General features: G+C 36.8%; 1 protein-coding gene across 1 annotated transcript; it reads right to left on the reverse strand.

Annotated features, from left to right (window-relative positions):
• Positions 1-851: 851 nt before the first annotated feature.
• On the reverse strand, positions 852-22,406 carry itga2.2 (integrin, alpha 2 (CD49B, alpha 2 subunit of VLA-2 receptor), tandem duplicate 2). Its single transcript, XM_015005717.2, has 30 exons — positions 22,041-22,406; positions 19,951-20,074; positions 17,750-17,850; positions 17,486-17,577; positions 16,152-16,266; positions 15,034-15,161; positions 14,805-14,953; positions 14,050-14,200; positions 13,164-13,329; positions 12,951-13,027; positions 12,521-12,659; positions 11,309-11,454; positions 11,051-11,194; positions 10,733-10,936; positions 9,472-9,602; positions 9,233-9,396; positions 8,035-8,186; positions 7,823-7,933; positions 7,632-7,717; positions 6,565-6,703; positions 6,280-6,363; positions 6,113-6,189; positions 5,927-6,010; positions 5,722-5,824; positions 5,530-5,640; positions 5,303-5,410; positions 4,682-4,795; positions 4,497-4,586; positions 4,162-4,278; positions 852-2,898 (listed from the first exon to the last, which is right to left on the reverse strand). The coding sequence occupies exons 1-30, from the start codon at positions 22,093-22,095 to the stop codon at positions 2,809-2,811; spliced, it is 3,552 nt and encodes a 1,183-aa protein (XP_014861203.2). The 5' UTR covers positions 22,096-22,406; the 3' UTR covers positions 852-2,808.
• Positions 22,407-22,417: the final 11 nt, after the last annotated feature.

Below are 22,417 nucleotides of genomic sequence, written 5' to 3' on the forward strand. Positions count from 1 at the left end.
GTCACTCTGATACCCGGTCTCCTCCGTTTGTGACAGAGAGTAACCACCATCATCTGAAGCAAGATAAAACTGTGAAGTTACAGAAGCAGACACCCTCCCATTTCTCTGCCAATTGTAAGTCACCTCCCTATTTACTGAACACAATCTTCATCTTAGAAGCCTTAGAATAAGTAAGAAAAAGACATGGATAAAATTTAGGGGAAAAAAACAAATTCAGGACAGCAGTTAAAAAATATGCAGTGATATCATCTCTGATTTACATTCACATTGCAGCAATTCAGCAGTAATCATCCCACTGTGTTGGGGGAGCCAGTTGTTTGGCCCTGTAGCTGCCAGTCATCTAAAGAAAGTCCCAGAAGGATGAACTCACAAACGTGCTCAAAAACTTTTCCTGTATCTCATTTCACCAAGTATTTCCACATCGCTCCCTGTACACCTATACATAGAATCTAACAGCTGTTTCACAACAGTGCGCCGCGTGAGTAATTGTGAAACAGTGCAGCTCAGCCGTTTATCAAACCTCGTATACCCCCCTCTGAAAAAGGAGAGACTCGGAGCCCAAGATCCTGGAGAAATATGCAACTTATAAGATACGAATGGCATATTCTATTTGGCCAGGTCTACAGAAATGAATATTAAAGACCGCTGGTTGCTGGTGTTTACTCTGTGAGAAGGAAAACAGTTAGAAACACATTCCAGGATTGTCAAGGGAGAGAATAACCTTACAGTGGGAAAACATGGCAATCAAAATGTGAGGAAAGTGGCTGTTTTAGATATAAATGTCAGCACGGTGTTCCTAGAAGACAAAGGACTGCTGAAGATGTTCCAGTCAGAAACAGCAGGGGAGACACTTAAGAAAAACGAGGATATTTTATTTAAAAACGGCACCAAATCACAGGGATCAGACTTTTAATACTTTGGGAGGAACTATAATTAGCTTTTTGCTGCCACCTCGTGTCAAAGATGTGCCAATGCATGTTTTCAAATTAATATGACAAAATATCAAATGTCAAATAAGTCATGTTTATAAGATTAGAACATTATCAATAAATATATTTATATTAATGCATTACATTAGTTAATTACTCACAGACTGATGTTTGAAACCTTTATAATGATTTTCTGTTTACAGTTTATGGGAAAAGGACAGACCAATACAAAAAAAAAATTCTATTAGAATATATGTATTCAGTATTATATAACTGTTTCAGGTTGCAGATGTCCATCAAAAATGTTTGATCTTTATTTCTACTCCACTAAATGTCTTTAGAAACAGTTAATGCCCAAACACTGTAAAGCATAATGCACATAAATGCACATTGGCACATAGACCTCTAAGAACAATGACATGATGCACCATCACAGATAAATTAACGTACAAGCTTTGAGATCTGAAATGAAAAAAATATGCATGTAGAAGAGCTTAACATGGGATGAAGTTGTTATAGACCAATGTATTGCAACATTTGGATGTGTTAAATTTGAATAATCATTTGTTGGTAATGAAAGAACTCAGTATTCGTATTATATTAATTTACATATTATTTGACTATCTAAATAATCAGTAAATTTAATAATTTAACTGAAAACTATGGTGAGCTTTCATCAACAAATGACTAATAAATGACGCCTCTAATGATAAAAATCAAGTACCACAAATGTAATCAATAGCCGTGTATAAAGCTCCAACTCCACATAATAAAAAACTCTGTAAAATCATCCTTTTAGTTCTTACAATACATACAGAAAAAAAAAATTAAACACAGCAACAACATACAGTACGCTCCATATTTATGTTCCTAAAATACATCCATGTTTTATTGCAGCAGCTGAATCTCACATTGAAATGGTTTGAAAAACCAACTGTTCATTTGAGACCAAATAAAGGTTCGCTAAAGGAACCTTTATTAGTTCTCAATGATTACCTGATTCCCTGGGGTACAAATATGAAGTGGCACAGCTTTATTCTCTTACTCTTCCAAACGGAAAATATGAGAGGACAAGCCATTCAAGTTGATCCCCGGAAATCCGAAAATAGCAGATAAAAAATGGCGATTTACCTAAACTTAACCACATTATCAGGGCACTGATTGAAACAGAAGAAAACAACAAGAAGTGTGATAAACTATGCTTGATGACAAGCCACCAAACTGTCAGGAGGAGGGATCTCCAATCTGAGGAAATGGCAGCAGTTTTGTTCAGCTGATGATACAACTGCAATTATATGAATTTATTTGAAAGCCTTTTTCAACATCTGTGTCAAGGAGTTTTAATAAATAAAGAGGGTGTTGTAAATGACCACTTACAGGATCTCATTCTTTTTTTTTCTATCTTGTTTTTAGACCATTAATGTTAGTACTTTTAATATAAAAGTAGCCCTGAGAGTGAGACGCAAAATTTAATCCCCAAGTCAGTTTGTGGCACAAACTGCTTAAAGCAAAATAGGAAAACAAAACAAACATTTCCCTCCCCAAAAATCATGCAAGATCCAGTTACAGTGTAAAATTGCAGATGATAATTCTGCATCTAATTGCAAAGTCCATCCATAACCTAAAAAATTATTATTTATGATGAAAGACAAACAGTGCACTTTTGTCACAAATCTCTACAATTCACAAAGCAAAGCACAACAACAATCCCCTGTAAAAGAGCTAAAGAACTTAATCTCATTCATCCACAAACTTACAAGCATCTGTTTTCTTAAAGTGCCCAGTTTCCAGTGAATATGTTCTGACCCGTTTGAGCTACAGCTGTACCAATACCAACACTGGAGCTTTACAGACAGAGAGATGGATGAGGGGTTCCTCTTCACAAAACTCCATCATCATGTGCATCGGTCTGTTTGTCCTCATCATCCTCCTTCTGAAGCTGCTGGTACTTTCTTTTGAAAAATCCAAACTAGAGAGTAAAAAGATGGAGGTTACTTTGTGCTAATGTTAATCCAATAAAAAAATGCAGTTCCAGCACCCAGTGCTGTGCAAAGGTTTTAAATGACCCCTAATTTTTTTATTCTTTTTCTTCAAAAGACTGAAACTTTCTCGTACTACCAGGGCTTTGGTAGAGCAGTATTAATTTTCAATCTTTCTTCAGAGAGAATAAAAACAAGCTAAGAATGCTTTTGAAAGTTGCAGATGCATAACAAAATGGCCACCCAAGAATAATGTACTGATACCAGAACTTTCCTGCTTGAACGCAAATTCATTACAGAAAGATTTGTGTCAAATACCCAGTGAGACAGAGAAATTCAGGAGAAATGTTGTTGCAAGCAGTAGCCTGGAGACCTAGCAGGCCAGTACCTTATCCAGAGATTTAAACGCGCTACGTCTTAAACCTGTCTGAACTGTGGGCAGCCATTGCCTTTTCCTCAACCTTTATTGTTTCTTTCCTTAAGGCCACTTCTCTAAAAAGGCTATTGTAATATTCCTTTTGGAAATAAGTGGCTCAAATAAAGAAACACTATTTTTGGTGGCTGAGAAGTAGTCCATCTTTTTTTTTTTTTTTTTTTTACAAATTTCAACCATTTTTTCTGCATAAATTCTCAAAAGCTTATCTTAACCTGAGAATCAAGCCTCATCAGAATGCATATTCTAATTCATTCAATGTGACTGTGTATTCCTGATATTTAAGAAAAGTAACTCTGTTCACTCCCATTTATTGTGTTACCAGAGTAAGAAGCTGTGTCTCTGGTTTCTGTAGTTCTCCATCATAACATCTATGTCTCTATGTCTCTGGCAACTATGCTATGTTTGCTATGTTCCAGTTCTGGATTTAAGTAAGTCTAGAAATCATCTAAAATCAGTGAGAAATTTAAAAATAACTTCAGAAAGCACAGAAAATAGCTGCTTGAGACTGCTTTAATAAATTGCCGAAGGTCTTTTATAGTTAAAAGCACTCAGTATAGTGCAACATAGGGAGGTGTTTCAGTAGAATGCCAGTTTTCAAATAGTTCTTTTAAATTACAATGCATACAGATGCATCATTCAGTGAATACAAATAAGCTTCATCTTGTTATTTTTTTTAAAGAAGAGACAGTACATGTAGTTTACTCTAATTTACTCCTATTTACTCGGAATTATCACAGTTGCTTTTCCATCAACCATAAAAAACATGTCCCCAGTGATAATCTTCAGTATTTTCCATAATTTTTAATGAACTCTTTACCTTATACAGCAGACCAACAACCAGAGCCAGCAGTACCAGGCCACCTATGGCACTACCAACTATCACACCAACTGGAACATCGGCTTTCTCTCCAGGTTTGCTGACAGGCAAAACCACCTGGACACAAAGAGGTTTTGGCAAGGTCACTGTAAGATCTGTCTCCAAAGAGTGCAGACAAATAAACTTTAAACTTATGTTTTCTTTGATGTACAGTTCCCACAAATAGAAAATGCCTGAATAATCCCATCCTGCATGAGTAAAATTTCAAATGCTGCAGTTTCACATGAGGTGTTTTGTTGTGAGATACAAACAGAAACATCTTAATGTGAACTTACATCCAGATGCTTGTGTTGGACAATGAGAAGATCCGGTTTGGAGGTCTTCACATCCAGGCTGGAAATCAGATCTATGCTCTGATATGAAGCCTAGCACAGGAAAATTGTGGATTTAAGATATTAGTATGATTTCAATTATCAGTAACATAAAAATACATTTGAAGACATATGAGGTAGAGATTTACCGTAATAAATGTGCCATTCCAGATTCTTGTTTTAACCTTTACCAAATAGTCACTCTTTATTTCAGTGTCTTTAAGGATGCATTCTATTTTCTCACATTTTGCACTTGTACAGTCCTATCAGGTGAAAAAAAGAAACAAGAAAACGATTACAGCAACAACAAAAGGGAGGAAAAAAGCAGATCGATTTGGCATAATCACCACAGGAACTTCATCTACATGAAAATCATACTGGCAGAAAAAAGAAAATTAAACATATTTGTTTTGCAAGTTCAGCCCTAGTGGTTAAAATAATAAGACTGGACTGAACTACTGCATTGTTTTTGTATTATTATTTTGTTCTAAAAATCATATAATTCGAAATAGGTCATAAATGATACAAAATGTGTGTCCTGGAAATAGTTTTTGCAGTGGAGTAATATGTAGTTTCAATAAGCTGACAGATCTCATAGAATCACATTTAAAGCGGGAAGCACTGTGTTTGCTACCATGTGCTCAATACAGTAAATATAAAAAAAAGACATATTTAGGATTTGATACTTTAATGTGAACATACAATTGGAAATATCATAACCACACCATTAAAACAAGGTAAACATTGAACAAAGGGAGTCACCAACTTACCAGTGTCTTTGTACCTTTGAGATTCTCGTCTCTGAATGAAACCGTCTGGGTTTGTTCACCAATATGTGGGGGATTCTTTAGGCTGGTGGAACAGCTGATAGATCCTCTCTGTTTGTGGACATGACCATCAGTAATGCAATTATCAAAACCCATTTACTGTAAATTATATTGGCAAAACACATATGCATGTGGTGGTATTTTCATTATTGCAGAAAAGGAGCACTCACAGCTTGTGGCTCCACGCTGGTTAAATACAGGAGCGGATTTTCACCTTTGGTTTTCACTGGCAGACTTATTGTGAGAAAAAGGAGGCTGAGAGGGAACATACCTATTGAGACCTTTGAACACATTTTGCTTTAGTCATTAAACACAATAAAATGAGACAATAATCCTGCATAAGGTGGATTTGCTAAATGTACCTTCACTGTAAAGGTAAACTCCGGTCCTATGTCATCCAGAGTCTTCACCGTGGTTACCACTTGATTGGTTGATTCTGCCACATAAAAGTTGATATTTGACTCCCTGTAAAACAACAGGAAAAGTATTTAACGTATTTCATGATGCTATTCTTTAATTTCATATTGCTGATAAACTGAGAAAAAGAAAAAAAAAAAACAGACTCACGTGGACAACACAACTCCTGTGTCAAATTGCACAGGAATGGATATTTGCACAGAATTGTCGGCAGGATTTTCCTCTTTTCCATCACTGAAAATCATATCATATCAATCACTCGTCTCATTATCATCTCATGAATGTTCATTTAAAGAAAGTCAAAGTGGAATTAAAAGGATTTCCAGGTCTTTGTACCTTCTGGCCTCAAATTTCACAACGGCTTGGTTTTCCTGAGAATCAAAACTGTAATCAAATGTGATCTGAAAGTTAACCTGTAATGAAATAACAGGGTGTTAATCATAGCTGTTTGAGAAATTAATAATGACACCAAATCCAGCTCAGAAAACAGTATTTATATTTACCTCTTGGTCTTTCTTTAACACTGCAACTCCCACCTGACAAGTGACTGTATTTTTTAGCGTTGATGTGCATTTGACTTCATCTGTCTGCAAATACAAAGTGCACACTAGACAATAATATTTATAGCTTTATGTTTTATTACCATTGACTTTGAACACTTAACTCAGCAGTATTCCAGTGAATACAAAGCAGATTTTGTTTAGTTTGCTCATAACAATACAAACATGACATAAAATAGCCAATCATTTGTGAACAAACTCAAATACACAGAAACATAAAATACTCACAGCCGTGGCAGAGGAGTAGAAGAGGTTGTTGGAGAACACGGCAGAGACCTGTGTGTTGTATGCGTTCTCGTTTTTATTCTTCACAACGACTTTGAATTTCAGCTCTCGGTTGTTGGCGCTGAACAGAACGGGGCTTGAGCTGTAAAAGAAGCGCACAGAAAATTTGATTGAATCTGAATGCGAAACACTGGGAAAGCACAGTTTTTAATTTTTTATTTTGTGACAATTGAATAAAGCAGAGGGAGTAATAGGAACTGAGCATACTCCGCACACTCAGAACAAACACAGAGACCAAAAAAGCTCTTAAAAGCTGTGGTAAGCTCTCTCTGAAACTGTTGCTTTCATTTGAATTAATTCAATGCCTTAGTCAAAATTGGCTCTAAACACTTGAAGCTCACCCTCCAAATTCTTAACAGACTTTAGGTCTGCAGACTCAGAAAGTTTGATTTTCCATCTGTTGACCTATTTGTGTGCTGCTTTGACCGGGCAGCTTGAAACATTATCCTGCTGAAACACTGCAGTTAAGCTGCAGTGTGTTTTATGCTACAGAAACATATTTTAAGCCCTTGTCCACATCTTTACCAGGACTGCCAGTAAGCATGGAGGCTGCTGTCAATCTGTACTACTACAAGGCTTCTTGTCATATCATAACTGGTTTACAATTGCTGTTCTGGTGAAAAACAAATTACAGGGATTTAAGGCTGTTATTAAAAGAGATGCTTCAATTTGTACCGACCGAATATGTCAACACAATGTTTGAACCCGTGACTCATCATTATAGTCAGCACTTTGACTGCACCTGCTGCAGGACAATCATGATGTAAGAGGAAACAATTATACATTAATCATCACAAAACAGTCTTTTAATTATTACTTAGATCCTCATTGGGTCTTATTTCGATGCTAATCAGTTGGAGACATAAATCAACAACCAAAGCACTTTGGTAGCAGAATCTAAATAGGTTTGAGAGATGGAGGATCTCTGCACACCTCCAGCCAATGAGAGCAGTAATTGTTAAGTCAAGTGTGCTGTACTATATAGGACTGCAGTAAGGTGTCATTCTTACCTGGACCCCTGCCTGTCCGCCTTCACTTTCAGCTCCAGATCATTAACACACAATTCATCAGACCCACAGTCTTTAGTAAAAGGGATCTGAAACAGTGACGGACCAATAAATTCAGCTGGACACGATGCTGCAGTTTTAATTAGGAAACTAATTTATCATCACGTAAACATGTTTTAAAGCTTCTTACTTACAAAGAATTCAAAGGCTTTTGGAGAAAAGCTGTCGAGGACAGGGTTGACGTCTGGACTTTCTTGCTCAACTTCTACTTTCAGACTGAGGGAATTTACCAAGTCTGGTGTTTCCTGTTTGATGTATTAAAAAAAGAGCAACACAAGTCTACATCTCCAGAATTGGAACAAGAGAGGCCAATTATACTCAAAAAGATTTGACGGTGAACACTTACCTGAACATGAACCCTGCGATCTACACATTGGGATGTGGAGGATACTTTTATCTTCTCCTTCAGGTATCGTTCATTGTTTACTTCAAACTGTCCTCTTGAAGTTACCCGTGAACCCTTCAGGTCAGCGTCCAGAGTCAATGTGTAGGACACATCTGAAATTAAAGAAACAAGATCAACAACAACAAAAAAAAAGGAAAACGATATTTGAGACTCAAATATTGAATATTGAACCCCTCCAAAACGTAGACATTTTGGCACGGATGTTTCTGAGAATTACTTGGACTATACACAGCTACTTTTGAAAAACAAAAATGAGGCTGGAATAAATTGTTCCTTTATTATTTACACACTTTAGACTGTGACCCATAGATACACCCATCCATCCGTCAAATCAAATACATTTTTTATTTGATTTCGATCAAAAATAAAAGTGCTTTAAAACTATGGCTATTTTGCAAAACCCACACAGTCTCTTTAAGAAGTTCCTACTCTTTCTGAAACTCCTACTTCAGTACATCCTCACAACAATGTTTCTTCATTATGCCATTTTCAACTATTCATAGGAGCAATGCACTGAGAAGTAGCTGGTATGACAAATAAAACACATTCATAGTTCACCAGGTGTTTGCTAATTGCTGCTGCTGCTAGTTTGGAGGAGTTGAGCAGGGAGTGGGTGTTCTCTGAGGCCGAAAAATAAAAGGAATGCTTTTTAGTCTATACATGACACGACATGCAACTTTAATTTTAAGCACGTCCTTCTTAGTTAGAAATCCTTGAAGTTTGATTCCCAGTGCAAAGACGTTTGGAAGTAGGAGCTGTCAGGGAAAACTTTCAACAACTTTAAGGTGTTTTTATAGCATTTTGGAAGCACTTTGCTCTTACATTTTTAGAAACTCCTTTATTCCTCCTTTATTGCTTGTTTAATCTAAACATTTCTATCCTAACTCCATTAGTTTTCCAAATCTGGCTCTTGTATGTTGGATCTATTTCTTTTCAGCTTACTTCTAACCTACTTTGTTTTAGTAACAGAAAGACACATTTTAATTAAACAAAAAAGCTAAAGATAAGTTCTTTAATAAAACTGCCTGTGAAAAAAAGTAGCGTAGGTCTATTTGAAGATACAGCAGTTTCCTTCCTCTTAATGTTTTTTGCACAGTCAAATCTAATGTTTAAAGTTACTTTGAGGAATCCAGCTTACCTACGGGTCCTACAGGATTTGTGGGTCTGAATGAAGCACTAAAACAGATGTTCACGTTGAAGCAAGAGACTTTGCGTCCACTACTGTCACAGTCTTTGTTTAAAATGTTAATTTTATCCGGTTTGAAGGAGGCTTTAGCTGTAACAACTGCCACTCCTCTGGACCTGCAATCAAAAGTAATATCAGTTGCATGTTCGCGCGTTCACAGTGTTCCCACAGAAACTTTTTCTGGAACTCACCAAAGCTGGACAACGGATCCGTAAGCACCAACGGAGATGTCAGGAATGGTATCATCATTCAAGTCTTTATTGCTGTCTAAAGATCTTCCAAAAAACTGAAGTTGAGGATTCAGTTTGGAGCCTGGGATTCTCTGTGAAACAGTAAATACAGTTAAGTCCAACACTAGTCATATCTCTGGTCAAAATAGGCTTAAAATTATTTCCGAATAGACACACAATGATACCGAGTTACTGTGTGGCACCGAACGTCAACGTTCTCTTGGGAATGGCCAGGAGCACTTTATCATGCCACATTAATTTTTGACAGTTCATTTCTTCAGCCATAAAAATCTAAATGAATCCACACTGACTTTATGTAATTCTGGTCTTAAGAGTTGCGTCTCAATCCAAAGGGAGGAACAGTGGCAGGAGAGTTTCAGAGTAACCTGACTGTCCATCCAGCCATGAAAGAGCTGGAGTTGATGGACCCATCGGAGCAGAAACACGGGTTGGTTGTGGAAACTAAACAACCTGGTCTGAGACATGAAGGCAGCCTTCCAGACTCTATTCCTGGAGCTTCAGCTGTTGGAAATTGATGAATAAAAAACTGGTTCAGAATGTGAATTTGATTCTTTTTTTTCTCTCCCAGTCCTTCGCTCTCAGATTGACAATCTGTTGGATTAGATACTAACCAATATCTAAGGACTTTTTGTGGCACTTAACTATGTGAGAAATGCTTTATAACAATTATTCATTGTTTACAACCCAAAATTAAGCCTCTTCCCCTTTTCTTTAAACTTTTGAAACATAGGTACACTCTTGACATGTATTCACCCTTAATTATTTTTTGAAAAACATTTGGCTTCACATTCCTGACACGTTCCTCTCCGAGTAGTAGAGAAGGGTTTAATTAGTGTCAGTATGTTTGTGTTTATCTTTGTGTCGTATTGAAATTAGTAGTAAATCAGTCTTAGTCTGTTTGTTGAGTTGTTGTTTGGCTGCATTAATTATCATTTCTCATTGATTTTTCTAAAACAAATTTTTAGTGGGATACATTCTGTGTATGCAAAAATCTCCTTGCTTTCATAGAAGTCATTAAATGTGGAGTAAATAAAAGCATCCTTCAGATATATTTTGAACATGTTGAGTGTAATTTTTTCATGCACATTGAAATAGTTAACAAAACATACTAGTTTCACACACATAATTTCAGCTCCAAAGATACATGAATAAAACCTCTACTCTTCGTGTATTTCTTAAACACAAAAGTTGTGTGTTGTACCTGTGAGAAGTCTTTTTTTAGACCCTTGTTGTAGCCATTGTAGATGTAAATCACACCTTTCCCCTGGTCCTCCAGGGGGGCTCCAACCACAACATCACTGAATCCGTTGAGGTCAAGGTCAGGAATGACAGAGATAGCAATTCCAAAACGAGCATTTTCATTTCCAGAAGGACCGTTGAGGAATCCCTGCTCACTCAGTATTCCCTTCAGAAGAAGAGACAAGCAAAGTGTGAGACTTATGCACAGAGGATGAGACTCTGGAGTTAAAAATGCTAAAAATGTAGAGATGATTATTATTTTTTTTTTAATCATTGTTACCTTGGTGACAGAGAATAAGTAGACCCTGCCTTGTTCTTTCTTCAGCTCATTCATGTACATGGGCGCTCCAACCAGAAGCAAATCCGTCACTTTATCGTCGTCTACGTCCAGTGAGCACAGGACGCTCCCAAAGTACGACCCAATCTGCAATGAGTTCCAGCTGCTTATCCATCACATCGTAAATCTGATCCGGTTGCAGATGAAAGTGCACATTTTCCACTGAATTTACTAGGTGGATACATCATCCGATCTCCAAACCTGTTTCCCTCTTTCTGTATCCACAACAGCCGGTTGCTTCTGGGGGTTCACAGTGTAGATGATCACTTGTCCGGAATGGTTGGAACGAGGAGCTCCAGCTACAAAATACTCTGTAGACCCATCAGTCAGCGTGGTGAGAGCATAACCTGCCCAGGAGAACAAGAAAAAGATATACTTATCCAAGTGATTGTGTGTTACTATTTTTACATTTTCCTTTGTATGTTTGCTTTTTTCTTGTTTTACGTTGTGTTGCACATGCGACAAGTGATGCTTTCAGCATGAGGGCAACTCGCGTGTAAAACATACCAATCTGCCAGCAACCCAAAGGTAAACAGCAATGGAGGGAGGAAAGAGATGCCTGTTTTACTACACCATCACTATTTTGAGTTTGTGCCAGCTAAATATGACAATGTTAAGGTTTGCTGTGCACTCTATGCAGGTGGCAAAGTTTTGTTTAGTTTTAAAAAACAATAAGTTAAATTTAAAGAAACATTGTCAGTCGCAGTGTGGCACAGAAAGAGAAAGTACCACCAGGTAGTGCCAAGCAGACAGCAATGACTAACAAACCTGGACTTCTGTGCAAAACCAGTAAGTGCTTTTGTTTGTTTGTTTGTTTTTTAAACAAGTATTTTCATGTTTAGAAAGGCTGTGTTTATTTTATTTTTTTTTATAAAAAACATATTTCCTGCAGAAAACAGTTTTTAATTTAAACTTGAAATGTCTGATAAACATTGTAGATGCTACTTTTACAAAACCACTTTCTATAAAGTGAGTATTTAGCAAGACTGGTTGTTATTTTTAGATTGAGGCAGCAAATTACCTTTTCATGGCGAGTATCCAACACTGCTTCTTTTTCTAATTTTTCCAAGTTTTTTTTTTCTTTTCTCTATTTGTATTAAAAATGTTCTATGAAAAAAAAATCTAAAAGCCTGACTTTTTGAAAAAATATTTCTTGTTTCTTGTTGTAAATGATTATTTATATTACAGAGAAATAACAATCCTCCAGTGAACATTTGTTGAAATCTCACATTGAAATGAAACTTATCCCCTAATCTTGAACAATATTTATGTGGGTACTAGAAACATTTAGCTGCATTGGCCATTCAGTCATCCTACACATCTGTTAAATATGAAGACTGAACTGCAGAACGCCATGATATGGTACAGAAATACAATTTGTAGGATGTGGCAATAAAAACCTGAAAAGCGTACCCAGCAGCGAGCTGTGATTTCTCTCTTGAAGCGTTCCCTCAAAGGCGGAGAAAGGGAAAATAGTTGCTACAGATCCTTTCTGATGGACAACAGTCCCACTCCAGGCGTATGCTCCCACTGCTCCCAGCATCATCGTATCCTAGAAGCACCAGGGAACCAGTAAAACGTCATAAACATCGACACATTGTGGTTCATTCATTTACCAGCACAAGAGTTTCCAAATAAAACGTGACTAATTTAACTAGAATGAAAAAAAAAAGTAACACTGAAGGAAAATGGTTTTTAAAGCTGTGGCGGTTCTCTAACAAAGATACTGAGCCTCTGTGGCCACATTAATTCTCCTTTTAACAAGCAGAAAGGACCAAATGGAGATAGATCCACTAATAATTACTTAATATATATTTCTTCTACAATTGTATTATTTCTGTACCTGCTGCTTGGAGTAGTATGCACTGAATCCGACCTGGGACATCTCCATCTGGAAGCTATCCCCCTCTTTTCCGGTACCTTAGGCAAACAAAGCACAATAGAGAAGTTAAGAACAGGACGGCAATGAAATGTGCACTTTCCACTTCTCATCTCTGCGGTTGTTTCCTACAGAACATGTACATGAACAGAAAAACAAAATGGAAACAATATCCACCCTCTATGTTGAAGATGCGTTTTCCTAAAGTCCCAGCGATGGTGGAAAGGACTGCTTCTTCTGACACATTGAAGAAGTGCTTCTCTGTGGGCTCACTGGCAATCGATTTGATTTCCTGGATGAGATTTTTTGTATCTATGTTGTTTCTGGTGTAGTAACCCAACACCTGAGGAGCAAAAAGGAAAAACTCAACTTTTACATATTGATATAGAATTAATCAGAGAGAAACAACAATAATCAATGCAAAGGTGCAAGGTCCATCTTTCAACAGGGAGATTATTTTTTTAGGTTTTGTAATACCTATAATTTTGTTAAATTGTATTTTTACGAACTGAACAAGTGTAGTCAAATTTCTCTAAATTTTCTTCAGCATTACATTCTACTAACAAAAAGCCTCATTTTACATTTTGTGTAAAATGAGGCTTTTACACAAATTTACCAGGAAGTACCAGTTGCAATAAGCAATAAATCAGTTAATCAGATGATTAATTAAAGAAACCTAAAATTTCTATTTGCATGATTTATTGTTTTTCTATTTCAACTAAAAATTGGATGACAAAAATCTTCAGTCTGGTGTTTAGGTTTAAATTAGCCCTTTTTTTGAAAAATAATTGTGTCTACAGAGACAAATTTTATTTGTTGTTTTATTTGTTTATTTTGAATATTTGAAATGTTTTCCAGCTCCAGTGTTAAATGTTCATTAGAATTTAAAGTTTATTCATTTTTGAGAATGCATTCTTCCATTACCAGGGAGGTCAGTAAATTTGAAGCCACTGAACGCATTCCAAGCTTCTTTTTTTTCTTGTTTTAAATAGTCATCTGATGATTGTCTGTTTGAAATCTTAACCTATTCAATATTTAGAGTACACAATAACTGATCACATACCGCAATACCAAATCGAATGATGCCTTGCTTGTCACACTCAGCGATGACGCTGTCTCTAATGTAGTTATCGTGCGACTCCCCATCAGTAACGACCACCATGACTTTAGCAGCTTCAGGTCGGCCACCGTTGCTTGCAGAAAAAGCTTCCTTACTGAGGTAAGGTTACAAACAAAAGACGTTCTTACAGTAAGATAATTCAATTCAACCATTTCTTTAGCTCAATTCACTATGTGATGCCAAGACACTTTACAATGAAAAAACAACATAATGAAAAATAACGGTAGCCCTTTATGTGATGGGCTGTGCATAAGACTGACATGACACTGTCATAAACATGACATAACACCTATTGTGAACACGAAGGAGTCTTTATGAACGTTTATGACTGTTGTCATCAAGTGTCATTCGGTAAATAATGACACTTTTAATGCAAAGTTGGTACTTTTAGTGGACTTTTAATGCAAAGTTTAAAGCAACTTTGCATTAAATGTGTCATAATTTTCCAAATGTCTATGACAACATTCATAGAAATTCATAAAGACTCCTTCATGTTCATGACAGGTGTTATGTCATGTTTTTGACAGTGTCAGTCTTATGCACACCCTGTCAAATAACTGTCAAAGTGTTACCAAAAATAACCCTTAAGAAAAGAAGGAAGGAAGAAATGACCAAGCCACTAAGTTAAGAAGTAAAAAAAAAACACAGACTCTGCATGTATTTTAAGAGAAAAAAAATGTGTTTACTGTCAAACCAACCTGGCAAATGAGATTGCGGCGAAGGTATTGGTAGAAGTGCCATACTTCTGTGTGATTTTGGATGCTGCATTAAGCATCTGGCTCCTGTCTGTGTAACGATTCAGTTTGAATTCAACCTTTTGGTTATCACTATACTGAATGACGCTCATCTATTGTGAGATAAAAAAAAATGAAATGAAATGAAAAAGAGCATTCAAGAATTGTTGTAACTCAATTGCGCAAGAGTCACCTGTGTACTTTGAGGTCCGATATCTAAAGAGGGTATCAATTTGAGCAGGAACTCCGTCATTGGTGGCCATGGATAAATGCTGTTTGAGCCGTCCAAAACAATCACAATGTCCATCAATCCTGTACATTCTGTAGATTAGAGGGAAAGCTGGTTAATGCATCATTAAAAAAAGAAACAACACTCTAAAAAAATTGTCTTTAACTTTTACTGAGCCACTGGTTTAGGTTTTTTTTTTCATTGACAAAAGCAATATTTGTTTGATGGTATTTTGCACATGCTAAAGACATGACCTTATGGTGTCCAGCCTTTTTATTTAGCACTGTTGGTCAAGATTGTGTAAGTTTTGACTAAGATACAAGTATTTTGTGATATTTACAGGCCTGCTTGTGTAGTTAATAAGGTTAGTATTTCTGTTTACAATGATTAGTTTTTTAAAAAAATTGCCTATTAAGTTTCCTTGAACAGATTAAGAAAGGACTATGAACTCTACAACACATGTTCATTATATATATATTTTTTTACACATAATCATAGATAATGGCATTTTAGTCTGGTCAGTTCTGTCTATTTTAAGCTCCTTTCAGGATTAGCTGTTTTCTGTCACTTTAAATCCAAATAAACTGCAGCTGGCCACGCTCCCCAACCCAACATTTACACCGATACCTGAAAATGGCTGCAAACAGATGTGCAGCCATCTGTTAGAACCATACAGAACCATACAGCTTTGAAAAGCAGAAGTTGAGCCTCCTGCACAAGTGATAGGGCTGCTTTTAGAAGCAGTTGAAACCAAAATGAAAGTACAAAAAAATTAGACTAACTATCTTACATCACCAAAGAAGGACAGATGATGGTTATTAATAATGGGGACCTGAATGACTTTTGCTCTGAAAAAGAACTTCACTTCACTTCCCTAAGCTAAACGCTAAGTTCAGGACTGAAGCATGAGAAAATAGCTTATAATGTCAAAGCTTAAAATTCACGCAAAGTCTTTTCTTTAAATGTTTCCTCTCATGCATCCAACAAATAAGCTGTTGGGTTCAGTAACTGTTGTGACTGAGAGTTGTGAAAAACAAGAGACAGATTTGTAATAAAGTGAATACAGGGAAAATACTGCTTACTCTGAATGGCAGGCGAGAAGGCAGGTTGAGGCTGAAAGAGGGGGTTGAGTTTCGAGCAAATTCCTGGATAAAAGTTCTGATCGCCACACTGCTGTCCCCAAAGAGGACCACACATCTGCAGCAGGGATGACAGAAGAAGAAACAAGAGACCTGATTAATACATTTACTTGGCTTCCACAGCAGCCAAAAGGCTCCAGAAGGATGCAGTGAGTAAAATTATGTAATTAAATAAAAGTTTATTTATACAGGACATCTTTTACAGTTCTGTTGCTTCACAAAAACACAGAAAAACACAAAAACAAAACACTATACAATCACGAATGCCTACCATAAAAGTCAATTAAAGCAACAGCTTGGAAATATTTGTCTATTTAAGTCCTGAAAAGGTGTGGTGAAACACTAAAAGGCTCTAAATTTATGATCTAAGACAATGGGAAGGGATGTTTATTTGAATCAAATTATAGGAATGTTCATTGTTATAACTGCTGTCATTAGGTGCTGGCCTGTAATGTTTGTACATTAAGCTGTGACTGGTGGGCAGAAATACTGCAGTATGCTACCTAAGCTAGATACCACTTCCTGTACCCTGGTTATGGTGTGAATGCTTCTATATCTTTATATACATCTGTTTCTTTTTCCTGTGTATGTTGGTTTGGTAGTGTCATTTAAAAAAAAAGTTCATTCCCCATAAATTTCTTCCCATTTCGAATATTTACAACAACAAACTTGTTTTCTTGAATGACAGTTTTGAGTTCAATTTCTACAAACAAAACAACAAAATGTGACATTCATTTCTATTCAGCTCCCCTGAGTCAATATGTTGTTTGACCACTGTTCGCTGCAGCTATTTTGTGGTACATGCAAAATAGCTCAAGCTTAGGCAGATTAGACAGAGAATATGCAAACACATCAGTTTTTAAGTGTTGTCACAGATTCTGAAAATGACTTTGAAAAGTCCATCCTAATACATGAATTTGTTTTGATTTAGGGCATTACATTCTCGCTCTGGACTTTTGTTTAGGATCATTGTCCTGTTGAAATCGCAATCTCAAATATTTTGCAGCCTATTTCTTCCAGGCTGCAAAATAGGATTAGCCTGTATTTAATTGTCTCAATTTTCCCATAAACACTGATCATATGAATAGAATAGAATAGAATAGAATAGAATAGAATAGAATAGAATAGAATAGAATAGAATAGAGTAGAAACTGCCTGTTTTGGCATCTTCAAAGTTGCGACATGCTCTTCCCAATTTTTAAAAGGATGAGCTGAACAGCGCTCTGTGAGATGCACAATACATGCGCAACAACAACAACAACAACAGAAAAACTTACCAAAAAACCATGGCCTGTATGGTTGGGAGCAAGAGTCAAACCCAGAGACATGTTGGTGTTGACACCTGTAACATCTGGAATTGTAACAGAATCTGCGAGGGGGAAAAAACATAAAAAGGCAAAATTAGGAATATGTTACATGAATTGCTTTGATTCTTTCATTTCTTAAGAAGGAAAATTCAAAGAGAAAGATTTGTAGACTTCATTAGGCATTTTTTGAGTACAGTGGAGAGGGTGGAAGTTAAACAAAACCCTGAAGTTTACCTTGAAGGTTGAGCTTATCACATCTATTACTGGATCCCTGAACTGGACACTTGTAAACATCTCCCTTCCTGTTGTCACTCCAAGGAGCTCCAACCAGGAGCCTGAAGAAAACAGGATTATTAATCACTAAACCTCCAATAACAATGAACTATTATGACTTCATTCTTACTTGAAAATGGGAATGTGTTTTAATAAAAACAATGTAAAAATACAAGCTTACAAATCAAGCAAAAGAATGTGTCAATTTGCGATCAGAAGGGATCCAACCATCATGCAATTTTAAAATAAAACACATGCTAAGTATAGTTAAGAAACTTAATTCTGAACAAGATTCCTCCAGGATAGTCGGATCCTCTTAAAGTTTTAGGGAGTGCCTCGATCCTGTCAGGACCTGGAGCTCTCACTTGGGAAATATTTTTCTCTAGTTCTTCGATCACGGCAACAGAGAGAGGTCCAAACTCCATGCATCTGCAGGCGGTTATAGCAGTGTTTGGATACTTCTGTGCAATCCACACCATGCATTCAGAGCAGAACTAAATAAGAAAGAAAAAACATCTGGCAGGGAGACTGAACGTCTTAGTAAGTTCTCTTTACTGCGTATCAGCATATGGCAGAAAATTTGTCATATCTTTCCTTTTAATTCTCTGAGATAAAGAAATAAGTTGGTGCAAGTAACTTCACCATATCTGAAACTAAATAAATATCCAAAACTGTAAAAAGTGACTCTTTGAAGACTTGATGACAGGAAACATTACGTATACTGGTGTGTCATAGGGGGGCTTACAGTCAGAGACTATGATCAGAGGCACTGTTTTTTTCTGAGTTACACAACAAGGAACTCCTCCAGACATTAAATTACTCTATGAGTGTGACTGACTGTACAGACTGGGAGTGTCACTCTGGCCTACAACAAGGAGTTTTTACTGCCGCTTAGCTAAACGTTAAACAGTAATGTGGTATATTGCAACATGAATTGCAAGAAGAAAGCAATTCATGTATTCTCCCATGGCTTTTATGTGCCGTGGGAGAATTAATAACATTTAGTGACGATATCAGGAAGATGATCATGGAACTGTACACATACGTGCAAAACCCAGATGACTCAAGGTACCACATTCATCTGTTAAAAATATGATATGCCAGTGTAAACACCATGGAAAGGTTCTGTCTTGTTCGTGTGTTTTTGTGTGGAAAGTGTCAATCAACCACAGAGCAAAAGAACAAGAACTTGTGAAAATAGGGTTGCACACAAGGCTAAAGAAATGAATTTTCATCATACCACACACTCTGTGGTCTACTGATGGAAGAACTTAGTCATGACCTGTGAGTGTTTATCTGGTGATCTTCACAAAAGACATCATGAGGAATGTAGTAATCTCTAATCTGTAGTAAAATCTCTAAATAAACTGGTATTTGAAATGGACTATGCATATTTGTCCATCCATTTTCTAACACCCTTGTCCCTAATGGGGTCGGGAGGGTTGCTGGTACCATATATATTATAAGTGGCAAAATATCCCATGAAAATCTTTGTTGACTGAGTTGAGAAGGTGTGTGTGACCAAGGCAGCCTACAACATGAAGTTTCACCAGTTTCACCAGTTCTATTCAACCCACTTCATTTGTTTTGTTATACTCTGGTAGCTCAGAGTAGGAATGATTAAGGAAGAAAAAAAAACATCTTCAAGCTCACTGGTGGAGAACTGCATTCATCAGAGTGATAAATGCATTAAGAAATGTACTTATTTGAAGACATTTCTTTTTTTTTTCACCAAGGGAGGCAACGATTGTGTAGCGTGTTGTAAAATAAATAAAAACCTGTAAGATCAAGTGAAAAAATGACTAATGAGGTCAAACTTTGGTATCACAAAAAAAATAAAAGTGGCTGAAGCGAATAAAACTGATGATGATCCAAGAGTGTCAAGACTTGTTTGCAGTGTTGAAAGACAACCAAAAACCGTGTGTGCATCATTCTGCAGGCAGCAACAGGCTTTCATTTCCAAACTGAGAAAAACTATCCCTGACATGAAGCAGGGGTGAAGATGTTTAAGTTCATCAATACTGATCGTTCTGCATATTTATAAGTGTCATTCCCGTTTTACTGTTTTGATCACATTAATGAAGTTCTATGAGAACGCTCTTAAAATCTTTTGGACAGGATAACTTAAAAATCAGTTTAGAGTTTATTGATCACATTCCTACCATTTGTCCTGATAGTTTGGTGCTTGTTGGACTGTGTAGCCAAATTCATCAGAAGCTGGGCCAAGGAAAATCTTAGCTCCTGCGGTGCCAACATTGAAGGACTGCAATTGGCTAATCTTGTCAGCTGGTAGAAGAAACAGAGAAGGTTCCATTAAGACTTATGAGACTCTTACAGTTCTTACAATGCCTTGAAAATTTATCCATAGCCCTTTTTTTGCACATTTTGTCACACTACAACCACAAACCTTAGTGCATTTTATTACACAAATGGGGGAATTTGTGCAACAAATAAGAGGCATTTGCACTTAACATCTTCAATATCAGCAAATAAGATGGAATGCAGATATTCACAGTTCAAGAAGGAAAATCTGTCAACATGACATCTACTGGTTTTGTCCTTCACAAATCTACCCTATATGGAAAAATAGCAAGAATAAAGTTACTTTTGAAGAAAAGCTAGAAGTTTCATTTAAAATTTGCCACAAGCCATGCAGGGAAAATAGCAATCACGTGTTAGATGAGACCAAAGTTAACATTTTTTGGGCTGTGTACATGGTGGAAAATGAGCAATGCATATCAACCACGCATTGTGCTGCACATATATGGTCATATATGTGCAGCACAATGCTGCACATATATATAATGTCTTGATGCATATCAACCACGCATCGTGCTGCACATATATGACCATATATGTGCAGCACGATGCGTGGTGGTTTTTCTTCAGAGCTTTCTCAAAGCTGGGGCAAAGCTGGATGAAGCTAAATACAGCACAGTCCTAGAAGAAAAGCAATTAAAACCTGCAAAAAACTTGTGATTGAGACATTCACCTCGCAGCAGGGTGTGTACCAAAACACACAGACAGCTACAATAGCAGGTTTGGGTCAAAGCATTTATATGTGTTAGAGTGGCCCTGTCCATCCATCTGACTGAGAATGGCCGGCTCTGCAGAGCAGAATGGGCAAAATGACAGTTTCTACATGCAAAGATGAGAGAAAAATCCTAAAAAGATTTGTGCAAAAGTAAAAGGTGAGCTTGACCAGCCGCATGCATTAAATAAATAAATATTATTTTAAAAAATAAATTTTTTTGTCTTTGCAAGTGTTCAGCAATTTGTATTACCTTATCAAAAAAATGCAAATAAATAGATAACAGGTTTTTAATAATTTTGCAAACATATATTGTCGTATATTGTCATAATCATGCCAATCCATAACTAAAAATTGTCATAGATTGCTTCCTGAATTTTGCTCTCAAGAGAGACTTGACACGTAAAGCCACCACTTCCCTCCATGATTCAAAAGTGGGTTAATCTTGCACAGTAACAAAAAAAAAAAAAAAAAAAAACACCTGCAAAGCCTGACTCAATGAGGCAAGAAAAAAACACATACATGGAGATTATTCATTTAATGACGGCTTCTTGGAATAATAATCAAAAAGGCTCCCAACACCCTCAGGTAGAAGCAGGTTGAGTCCTCCTGCTTTATCAGTGTCACAAGCCTAAACAGGCAGAGCTGCGCTCCCCTCTGCAATCACCAGGACCAGGAATGTGGATATTGAACTCGGGAAAACCTTCACAAACAGCAGTCCTTTCCTGCCACGCCTGTTTTTACCTGCAGCGCGCACACACACTCCTTACGCAGACTGCGCCTTTTTACTTTATTTGAGTATTAGAAACAATGTGCTCATAGCGAAGGACAGTATCTGGCGGCATGTCTACGACTTATGAAGCAGTAGTACCAGCGGAAAACAGAAATAGTGGAACTCTTCGCCACGCGGATCACAATTCAAGTTGACCAACACATATTAGAAGTTAAAATAAGACATTCATAATCAGTTAATGAATTTTATACTGACGTTCACTCGATGCGAACAGAGTCTATTAGAGACCAAAAAAAAAAAAAAAAGCTGCCATCAATTTCATAATAATTAAAACTCAAATCCTTAGAAAACGATAAAAAAACTAACTTACTTCTTGTAATCACATGCAAAATATGGGAGCTCGACAATGCGATGCTTAAAAAGTAAAAAATTTAATGTCGAAGATAAAAACAACAAAAAAAACAAAACAAAACGTGATTTATACTTACAGATAACTACTATAGCAAAGAAGATTTTCCTCCAGACGTGATCCATCCCGGTCATTGTTTCATGTGTTTGTGGTGATCAAACAATGCCTCCGAGCGCGTCAAAGGCTCGGCTCCACAGCTGTGACGAACCGGATATGTTTCCCTTATAAGGACTCGAGCCTTCTTTACTGACCTGCAGGTACAAACTTCGCAATAGCTTGTTCTGAGGAGAAAGTTACTCATTCAGCATTAAGGAGCAGAGAGGGAAGCTACAGGTGAATCAAACAACAATGTTTACCATTGTTTTATTCATTATATTTAAGTGTGTGTTGTAAATTAGACATTAAGACAAATTGATCTTATTGGACTAAACGTCACACATTACACAGAAAGAGTTC

The sequence above is a fragment of the Poecilia mexicana genome, unplaced genomic scaffold, assembly GCF_051168715.1.
Source record: "Poecilia mexicana isolate PSO_F unplaced genomic scaffold, ASM5116871v1 scaffold_9, whole genome shotgun sequence".
NCBI classification, from domain to species: Eukaryota; Metazoa; Chordata; class Actinopteri; order Cyprinodontiformes; family Poeciliidae; genus Poecilia; species Poecilia mexicana.

Excerpts from the sequence above, each read along its gene's own strand:
- itga2.2 (XM_015005717.2), bottom strand. The coding sequence starts at position 22,095 with ATGACCGGGATGGATCACGTCTGGAGGAAAATCTTCTTTGCTATAGTA. Across the intron at positions 15,162-16,151 it reads CTTCTCGCCTGCCATTCAGA|AATGTACAGGATTGATGGAC; the intron begins GTAAGCAGTATT and ends TCTAATCTACAG. Across the intron at positions 5,411-5,529 it reads CCAGCGTGGAGCCACAAGCT|AGAGGATCTATCAGCTGTTC; the intron begins GTGAGTGCTCCT and ends GTCCACAAACAG.